This window comes from Maylandia zebra, unplaced genomic scaffold, assembly GCF_041146795.1.
Source record: "Maylandia zebra isolate NMK-2024a unplaced genomic scaffold, Mzebra_GT3a scaffold17, whole genome shotgun sequence".
Classification (NCBI taxonomy): domain Eukaryota; kingdom Metazoa; phylum Chordata; class Actinopteri; order Cichliformes; family Cichlidae; genus Maylandia; species Maylandia zebra.
In genome coordinates this window covers 389,446-399,577 of record NW_027490047.1, presented here as the reverse complement: position 1 = coordinate 399,577, position 10,132 = coordinate 389,446, and the positions used below count along the sequence as shown (strand labels likewise).

At 40.0% G+C, this 10,132-nt stretch overlaps 1 protein-coding gene across 3 annotated transcripts; it reads right to left on the bottom strand.

Annotated features, from left to right (window-relative positions):
• Positions 1-583: 583 nt before the first annotated feature.
• Positions 584-8,667, bottom strand: LOC143412351 (uncharacterized). 3 transcript variants are annotated; one of them, XM_076881536.1, is made up of 6 exons: positions 8,535-8,667; positions 7,346-7,783; positions 4,963-5,226; positions 3,654-3,917; positions 2,117-2,608; positions 584-2,032 (listed from the first exon to the last, which is right to left on the bottom strand). In XM_076881536.1, exons 2-6 carry the CDS (start codon positions 7,551-7,553, stop codon positions 732-734), a joined length of 2,529 nt encoding a protein of 842 aa, XP_076737651.1. In that variant the 5' UTR covers positions 7,554-7,783; positions 8,535-8,667; the 3' UTR covers positions 584-731. The 3 variants fall into 3 exon arrangements, with proteins under 3 accessions (XP_076737651.1, XP_076737650.1, XP_076737652.1); XM_076881535.1 differs by having other exon boundaries at positions 584-2,608; XM_076881537.1 differs by lacking the exons at positions 7,346-7,783; positions 8,535-8,667 and adding an exon at positions 6,238-6,364 and having other exon boundaries at positions 584-2,608.
• Between the last annotated feature and the right edge of the window lie 1,465 nt (positions 8,668-10,132).

Sequence of the window (10,132 nt, the reverse complement as noted above, 5' to 3'; positions counted from 1 at the left end):
ATGTTGTTTGAAGTTTCCAGATCCAGATGCTCCTTCAGTCCCCACAGTCAAAGCAACTGAGGCACCTCTGAGAGTTAAAAACGGTCTTTCAATGTGCAGCTGTTCTCAGAGGTGTTACAATAAGGACTTCACCAAGTTCAGTGGAGTTAGAAGTTCACATGAATTTAGCAAGTTAGTTTCAACCTAAATATGATAAACCATGTTCTAACTAAAATGTACAGCTCTACCCTCATCATACGACAGGGAGAAGACACCAAAAACCAATATCACTCACTCATGAAAGGGAACAGCCATGGAATTTATCCATCAGGGTCAACTTTATTTAGCATCAGTAGGAATTTGAATAATGGAGGAACCTTCATTTGATTTTAATGTTATTGAAACACAAAAACTCCCAGGGCTTATGTGGCTGGTAAATTAGCCAACTAAATTAGCTAACTATAAAATTATAGCTTGCAAAAATGATTGCTAGCTAAACCATATCCTTTTATTCTCTTAACTTGTGTTTTATGCAGTCACCAACACATTGAAAAAACACAAAAGTCTCCTTTCTGCAACGTTACAAGCTGTCAGGAGAGATATGTTGAATTTTAACATCCTCCTGGATGTCCAGCAGTTGGTTGTCCTGTCAACCGCAGCATAAACAATGTGGCCGAGAGAGGAAGCAGGAAAGAAAAAGAAAAAAAAAAAAAAAAAAAGGAAAGAAAAAACCCCACGTTGCATGTGACAACTTAGTTCAAGCTATGCTGCTTCTTCACAATACGGTTATCTTCAGAGAAGGGGAGATAGTGTGTTTTGAATGTTGATGAGGTAGCAAATCTTTTCTCAGAGGTGCTACAAGAATGCGGCTTTTCACCTGTGTGAATTCTCATGTGTGTTTTGAATGTTGATGAGGTAGCAAATCTTTTCTCACAGGTGCTACAAGAATACGGCTTTTCACCTGTGTGAATTCTCATGTGTCTTTTGAATGTTGATGAGGAAGCAAATCTTTTCTCACAGGTGCTACAAGAATACGGCTTCTCACCTGTGTGAATTCTCATGTGTCTTTTGAATGTTGATGAGGAAGCAAATCTTTTCTCACAGGTGCTACAAGAATATGGCTTCTCACCTGTGTGAATTCTCATGTGTGTTTTGAATGTTGATAAGTCAGCAAAACTTTTCCCACAAGTGCTACAAGAATACGGTTTCTCACCTGTGTGAATTCTCTTGTGTTTTTTCAATGTTGATAAGTCAGTAAATCTTTTCCCACAGGTGCTACAGGAATACAGCTTCTCACCTGTGTGAATTCTCATGTGTGTTTTGACCTTTGATAAGGTAGCAAATCTTTTCCCACAGGTACTACAAGGGTACGGCTTCTCACCTGTGTGAACTCTCATGTGTGTTTTGAATGTTGATGAGGTAGCAAATCTTTTCCCACAGGTGCTACAGGAATACGGCTTCTCACCTGTGTGAATTCTCGTGTGTGTTTTGACTTCTAATGAAGTAGCAAATGTTTTCCCACAGGTGCTACAAGAATACGGCTTTTCACCTGTGTGAATTCTCATGTGTTTTTTGAATGTTGATGAGGAAGCAAATCTTTTCTCACAGGTGCTACAAGAATACGGCTTTTCACCTGTGTGAATTCTCATGTGTTTTTTGAATGTTGATGAGGAAGCAAATCTTTTCTCACAGGTGCTACAAGAATACGGCTTCTCACCTGTGTGAATTCTATTGTGTCTTTTGAATGTTGATGAGGAAGCAAATCTTTTCTCACAGGTGCTACAAGAATATGGCTTCTCACCTGTGTGAATTCTCATGTGTGTTTTGAATGTTGATAAGTCAGCAAAACTTTTCCCACAGGTACCACAAGGGTACGGCTTCTCACCTGTGTGAACTCTCATGTGTGTTTTGAATGTTGATGAGGCAGCAAATCTTTTCCCACAGGTGCTACAGGAATACGGCTTCTCACCTGTGTGAATTCTCGTATGTTTTTTGACTTCTAATGAAGTAGCAAATGTTTTCCCACAGGTGCCACAAGAATACGGCTTCTCACCTTTGTGAATTCTCTTGTGTTTTTTGAATGTTGATAAGTCAGCAAATCTTTTCCCACAGGTGCTACAGGAATACGGCTTTTCACCTGTGTGAACTCTTAGATGTGTAATCATATTGTATTCATCCTGTAAAGTTTTTCCACACACTTCACATTGTATAGACTTGTTCTTTGTGTCCGTTCTACTTTTACTCGATGACACAGGAAGGTTGTCTACTCTTTGACTGTGACGTCTCTCATTCAGCTCTGTATTTCTAGTAGTTCCTGAGACCACATGCTGACTTTTTTCATTATCTCGGGTCTCTGCTTCAGGAGAGCTGTGAGAAAGGAGCTGCTCACTGTTTGGTTCTGGTTTACTGTAGGCACTTTCCTCATAAGCGGGTGTCACCATGAAGGTATCAGCCTCCTGCTTCAGCCCAAGCTGCTCTCCCTTCTGACTGCTGCCAAGTTCCTCCTTTTCCTCTTTAATCTGTGGATTCTCTGGTTTCTCCTGGTTCAGACTGGAGTTCCTCTCCTGGTTACAGACCTGCTGGTCTGTAAGAACCTCCTCTTCCTCAAAAGCATGCTGCTGTAGGGCATCTGAATGCACAAAGGGGAAAAGATGATAGTAAAACAAACATTTGAGAAAATATTTACTGGTCTGAACCATTAGCAGGTCTCTACATAGTGAGCCTGTTGCTCACATATACCACTAAAATTAAAGTCTACAAACGGGACAAATTATTTGGGCACTGATGCAAATGTTTAGTTCTGACACTCTTATTAGCAAATTTCAAAGTTCAGCTTCTTATGTCTTTGATATATAAAATAAATAGATGTTGTTTTTTGTTAAATGAATGTGGATGTCTGAATTGGCCGCAGTTACAAGAAGGCATGCTGGGGAAGAGCTCTCTTACACAGTAGTAACCGTTTTGGCTGTGCTTGAAATGCCATGAAAACACTCTTCTTGTCTAACAAATTTAACTTTAGAAACTCTGAATTCCATATTTTCCAAAACAGAATAGAAATATTTATTCATATTACCCAGACCTGTAAACTGTTCAAATTTACCATTTCCATGTTGCAGAGGAAACATAATTCTTTAACTTAAACTGATAACAGAACAAAATGAAACTTGTGTTGTTGACTTTGTGTCTCTGTGTAGATTTTGTCTGACCAGTGAGTGGAAATTTGAAACCCAGATGTTTCACGTCTTTCATTCTGGTGAATTTTTACGTACTAATTTTCACCGTTTTGCACAGGTTAATGGTGGAAATGTGTTTAAATAAAGAACAGAAAATCAGGCTGAAGAGATTCATTCATGTTGCTTATTACTTTTTGACCTTCAATTCTCTGACAGTTCATCAGTCTGTCGGAGGGTCAACACAGAAACACAGACAACTATTCACACTCATATTCACACCTATGAGCAATTTAAAATCACCAACTAACCTAACCCGGCTGTTCGTATGTCTCTGGATAGTGAACAAGGGGAGAACATGCAAACTCCACACAGAAAGGCTTGGCTACTTGGTAGAGTCAAACTCAGGACCTTGTTGCTGTGAGGCAACAGTGCTAACCACTGGTCCACTGAGCTGTCTGTGAGTTATATTCACTTTTATTAAATCAACATAGTTTTACATACCTATTCTGTGTAACTTTATCACAGGTTTCCAGATGGTCTCCAGCAGTCTGAGCTGCTTTTTATCAGTCCAGACAATAATGCCTTCAGCCTCCTGCTTCAGCCCAAGCTGCTCTCCCTTCTGACTGCTGCCAAGTTCCTCCTTTTCCTCTTTAATCTGCGGAGTCTCTGGGTCCTCTTGGTCCAGGCTGGAGTTCCTCTCCTGGTTACAGACCTGCTGGTCTGTAAGAACCTCCTCTTCCTCAAAAGCATGCTGCTGTAGGGCATCTGAATGCACAAAGGGGAAAAGATGATAGTAAAACAAACATTTGAGAAAATATTTACTGGTCTGAACCATTAGCAGGTCTCTACATAGTGAGCCTGTTGCTCACATATACCACTAAAATTAAAGTCTACAAACGGGACAAATTATTTGGGCACTGATGCAAATGTTTAGTTCTGACACTCTTATTAGCAAATTTCAAAGTTCAGCTTCTTATGTCTTTGATATATAAAATAAATAGATGTTGTTTTTTGTTAAATGAATGTGGATGTCTGAATTGGCCGCAGTTACAAGAAGGCATGCTGGGGAAGAGCTCTCTTACACAGTAGTAACCGTTTTGGCTGTGCTTGAAATGGGATGAAAACACTCTTCTTGTCTAACAAATTTAACTTTAGAAACTCTGAATTCCATATTTTCCAAAACAGAATAGAAATATTTATTCATATTACCCAGACCTGTAAACTGTTCAAATTTACCATTTCCATGCTGCAGAGGAAACATAATTCTTTAACTTAAACTGATAACAGAACAAAATGAAACTTGTGTTGTTGACTTTGTGTCTCTGTGTAGATTTGGTCTGACCAGTGAGTGGAAATTTGAAACCCAGATGTTTCACGTCTTTCATTCTGGTGAATTTTTACGTACTAATTTTCACCGTTTTGCACAGGTCAATGGTGGAAATGTGTTTAAATAAAGAACAGAAAATCAGGCTGAAGAGATTCATTCATGTTGCTTATTACTTTTTGACCTTCAATTCTCTGACAGTTCATCAGTCTGTCGGAGGGTCAACACAGAAACACAGACAACTATTCACACTCATATTCACACCTATGAGCAATTTAAAATCACCAACTAACCTAACCCGGCTGTTCGTATGTCTCTGGATAGTGAACAAGGGGAGAACATGCAAACTCCACACAGAAAGGCTTGGCTACTTGGTAGAGTCAAACTCAGGACCTTGTTGCTGTGAGGCAACAGTGCTAACCACTGGTCCACTGAGCTGTCTGTGAGTTATATTCACTTTTATTAAATCAACATAGTTTTACATACCTATTCTGTGTAACTTTATCACAGGTTTCCAGATGGTCTCCAGCAGTCTGAGCTGCTTTTTATCAGTCCAGACAATAATGCCTTCAGCCTCCTGCTTCAGCCCAAGCTGCTCTCCCTTCTGACTGCTGCCAAGTTCCTCCTTTTCCTCTTTAATCTGCGGAGTCTCTGGGTCCTCTTGGTCCAGACTGGAGTTCCTCTCCTGGTTACAGACCTGCTGCTCATCCAGATCCTCCTCTTCCTTACAGTCATGTTGTTTTGGGAGGTCTTGAGGAATAAAGAAACACAAGAACAATAATCACTATTGTGTGATACAAAAACTATATATTTTTTATATTTAGTGATTGTTACGGCCCTAGCAGGGCCTCCTCCTGAAGGTGAGCTCTGGGCCAGAGTGCCATGTGAGTGGTTACAGCTAGTGAGCTGAGAGTTTGTGGTGTTTGCCGCTAGTGAGCTGTGTTATTGTGGTTTGCAGCTAGTGAGCTGCTCTTTCTTTTTGGCTTATGTTTTACTTTATTGACCAACGCCTGAGTTTTGTTTGTTTTCTTAAATGGTGATAGCGGCTCTTTTAGTTGAGCTACTTTAATAAAACTGTTTAATTTAACCCGTTTGCCTCCTTAACTCTTTTTCCTCACCCGGACACTTTTTGTTACTTCCCCCTCACCACCTAGACCCCTCAGGGGAACATAACAGTGATATAAAAACTAATATTTTTAAAAGCATGAATCAAAAACCAAGAAATGGTGATCAGCCTATCATATGACCCATTACGAGCCCCACGCACACGCACGCTCAGGGAAATAGTTGTGCACACTCACAGCAAGGATCCTCACTGTGAGCAAAGACACAAAGTTCACCAAACTAAAATGCAATGTGACCACCATGAAAACATCAGTGTGTGTAAGGAAGAGGACTCCCTTACTGTATTTATTTATATTGTATTGTCTGTATAGCACTTTAGAGCACACCTTTCACTTTATTAAAAGCACCTTATCAAGCAATTTATGAGCATTGCACTTTAAGCATGGATTTGCACACAAGAAGTTTAAATATTTGTTGACTATTTATTGGGAATTTTAGGGTCAGTTGGTGGCCTTGTTTCAGATCCTGCACAGCTGTTCCTCGTCAAGGAATGTGGTGGTTGTCTGTCAGGAGAGAAGAATGGTGATTGAGATTGTGATTAAGGTTTACCAATAAGGAAAACTAAGGCAAATGTGTGTGTGAAATCTAGGGATAAAAGTGGTGCAAATAAGTGTTTGTAAGTTAATGATTACTCACCTTTCTTGCCTGTGTCTTCTTCAAGGTGTTTGGGCAAATGTTTCCCCTGGGGTCCAGACACCATTTAAAGGTTCCGGGAGAGACCATTGGTAAAGAGAGTGTGGTGAATCTTTTTGTGCTTGGGTTTCTGGGTTTTTATAATATTGGGTTTGGGGTAACATTAAAGTGTGAAATATTTATTAATATGTAAATGTGAAAATGTATTTATGTATTTATTTATTCTTATTGATATATTGTGTACTGTGGTGGAAGGTTGGGATTTAAGAATTGACCTGAGAGTGGAATAATGGTTAAGTCTGTGACAGCTGAACATATTTAAGGCTGCCAGTTGTCATTAGAGGGTGGATTTTTTTTTGTGCTGTGCAGAAGCTCGACAAGTTAATTGTTGTAAGGAGAGCCATACAGCAAATAAATACTTTGTTCCACTACACTTGCCTTGGTCTGTCTCACTGTGTTTCCAGCCGCTAAGGGCTGCCCTGTTACAGTGTGTAAAATCCTTTTTTAAATGAAACTTCACTTCAACTTCAGAGAAGGCTGTTAACAACTTGTTAAATGTGTATTCCACTGACATCTAACTATATTTTACTGCACAATCTCAGTGTTTACAGATGATCTAAAACACTAATGCCTGATGTACTCAACATTGGAATCTGTTAGAGAAAAAATTGAAATAAATAAATGAATTAAAATGTATTAAAACCTAACCTATCAGTGACCATCGACCTGCACCAGTTCAACATAGTCCATCACTGAACATTGAACTACAGCACTGATAAATTCAATTTATTTATTTATATAGCGCCAAATCACAACAACAGTCGCCTCAAGGCACTTTATATTGTACAGTGGATTCTACAATAACAAATACAGAGAAAAACCCAACAATCATATGACCCCCTTTGAGTGAGCACTTTGGCGACAGTAGGAAGGAAAAACTCCCTTTTAACAGGAAGAAACCGCCGGCAGAACCAGGCTCAGGGAGGGGCCGGGCCATCTGCTGCGACCGATTGGGATGAGCAAAGGATACCCAGTTTAACATATTCTAGTAAAGCTAATCATACTGAAGAATCTCAGCTTCAACAGCACATTGTTAAAAACATGTCCATACCTATGATGTGTGAGTTTCTGTCAGGTTTCCGGTTGATATCCTGTCTGCGTAGACGGTTGATCTCCTCCTCATACTGGATGATGGTTTTTTGAACCTCTGAGAAGATTTCTTCATAAACAGCAGTTAGTCTCTCCTTGATGAACTCTCTCAGATACTGTACTGAACTCATTGCTGCTTCAACTGAGACTGGGCGGATCAATACAAGCATCAATAGAAGTGACACAGATGTTAATATTGGTATCAGATCCACACTAACTTGACGGGATCAATACTTTAGCTTCTGTCTCTTCTCTAGGTTCAGTCCGCTTCTTCAGCAGCAGCTATGTCTGCAAACACACTGCTCCACTACCACAGTAGTGCTGTCCTCCTCCCTTCTTCTTTGGGGGTTGATGGCGTTTGACATATCAGCTTACAGATGCATTTATCCCACCTTCTGGACTGGAGTGTGAACAGGAGAATAGCAGGGAAGACAATTATATTCTTTCATCAGTCTTATAATTCAATACTACAATTTTCCATTTACGCCTAGATTTCTGGGTTTAATGTTTTCCATAACACGTTGTATGCCTGTATTAACCCTTGTCTGGCCCTTAAAAATGCATCCTTTTACGGCCCTGGGGACCAAAAATGGTCCCGCCCCAAAAAGTGCAATAAAAAGATTATATATTCATATTTTTTTCCACTTTAAATTGGGCGAAGCCGCTGCTGCACGCCGGAAATAAGGCTTCATTTCCCGCCTGTCTGTGCAAGCAGCCCGCTGTTTTCCAGCAGGGATCAAATGTGGAGCAAGGGCGCCACCCGGTGGACAAATAAAAAAATTACAACTCTAAGGCCTCTTCTACAAAACAAAAACGAAACCTAAGCCGTCACCCAGATGTTAACGGTAATAATTCTGCAGTGAAAAATAGCGTTTATAATGGAAGTCAATGGGCCAAAAATGGTCCCTAGGGCTCTAAGGGGATGTGTATTGTTAGCTTAGCCACTGAAGCTAATTTAAGGAAGTCAGACTTGAATTTTGAAATGAAATTATGCCAAACTTTTTTTTAGAGAATTTGGCTATATTCCATTCAACACAGTGCAAATGGCTTGTAACCGAAAAACTAAAGGGACCAAAAATGGTCCCAGGGCCTAAGAAGGTCTCCCAACGTGCTTATTTATTGGTGTTGCTGCTGAATCTGGTTCCACTCACCAAACGACGGCCATTCTGGATTTTATGATCACTTGAAATCCCTCCTCCCGTTATCTTATTTCACCTCTACATCATCTCTCCCGCCATCTACTTCTGCTCTCCTTTCACTTCCGTCACATCACTTTCCCGCCTGCTGTCCAGTCACAGCCTAACCGGCCAACCGCGCCCCTCCCCCTCCACTCCTGCTCTGCTGTGAGTTGTTGTTGTGTGGCCAAGAGACTAAACAGACGCCTTTGTTTGTTTGTTTTTGGTTTACAAAACTTATAGAGACAGTGTAAACAGGTCCGTACAACAAACCTGCGACATTACCCACAAACTGAAAGGTTAAGAAATACACTTTATTAACCTTGTTATTGATACAGTATTTATTACAGGTGCTCCATGCATTCTCCTGCTGTATATCATTAAGCAGGGCTGCCCGTTTGTCACCTATTCTGTTCGTAATTATTTTTATGGACAGAATTTCTGGGCGTAGCCAAGTGGCGGAAGACTTTCACTTGGGTGGTCTCAAAATCTCATCTCTGCTTTTCGTAGTTGATGTGGTTCTTTGGCTTCGTCGAGTGATGGCCTCTGGCTCGCACTGGAACGGTTCGCAGCCGAGTGTGAAGCGGTGGGAATGAGAATCAGCACCAAATCTGAGGCCATGATCCTCAACAGGTGGTGTGCCAAAAAGTGATTGTCTGCCAGAAAGTTGCTTATAAAGCTGCAGCGCCCAGATTACGCACGTTGACAGCTACTTCCGTGCGACTGATTATGAAAAAACAACAACATTTATGCATTTGTTATTAGACACAGGTATGCAGTTATGAAACTTTAACGTTTCTTGTAACCGAATTATGACGCTTGTCAGAAGTTTGCTTTCAGTGTGTAGCGCAGTCACGAATAACTACACGCATGAAATAATTAATGCCTACAGGTTTAGTATATATACTCTCGTTTATTATATTTGTTTTAGTATTTTATATTTCATATGCATTCATTTTGTTTTCTTTGTTCTTTTTAAACATACTGTAAGAAGTTTGTAAGAATAAATCATTCCCATTGCCATACACGGGAGGTAACTCTAAAGGTGGTGGAAATTACGGCGGCTGGCTCGAGTACATAATGTCAGTGGCACAGGAAGGGCGACAGTATTGAGTGACCTCAAAGTGATAGTGCAGTAATGCGCCGAAAAGGATGCCAGTTGCCGTTAAGCACCGAAGAAGAAGGGGGGAAAAACACTCGAGTTGGTATGAAGGAGCAAAAATGTCGCGATTAAGAAATATTTTTTCTTATTCTAAATTGAAAGAAAACATGTCCAAAAGAACTCAAAGACAGAGAAAACTTTCCGGAAGCTATATAGAAGGGTAAAATGGCCTGGGTGTAGGACCAAGTTCGTCTAGAGCCTCTAAACAAGAGTAATTCACTTTTTTTAAATAAAAAAATGGCAACTTTGCTAAAGCTAAGTTTCGTCTTTGTGTTAATTATTTTTTTAATTATATTATAATTTAAAATGATTGTTTTTGATTGTCAAAAAGACTTCTGAATTATCAGTTGGTTTCTTTTTACTCAGTTCAACAAACTTCACTATTATTCATTAAAGTTCTGCATTCTACATT

What these genes read in the sequence shown, in the direction of transcription:
- LOC143412351 (XM_076881535.1), bottom strand. Translation starts at nt 7,553, where the DNA reads ATGCTTGTATTGATCCGCCCAGTCTCAGTTGAAGCAGCAATGAGTTCA. An exon ending in CAGAAACTCACACATCATAG is followed by an intron (nt 5,227 to 7,345) that starts GTATGGACATGT and finishes TTATTCCTCAAG; the next exon opens with ACCTCCCAAAACAACATGAC. An exon ending in GATAAAGTTACACAGAATAG is followed by an intron (nt 2,609 to 3,653) that starts GTATGTAAAACT and finishes TTGTGCATTCAG; the next exon opens with ATGCCCTACAGCAGCATGCT.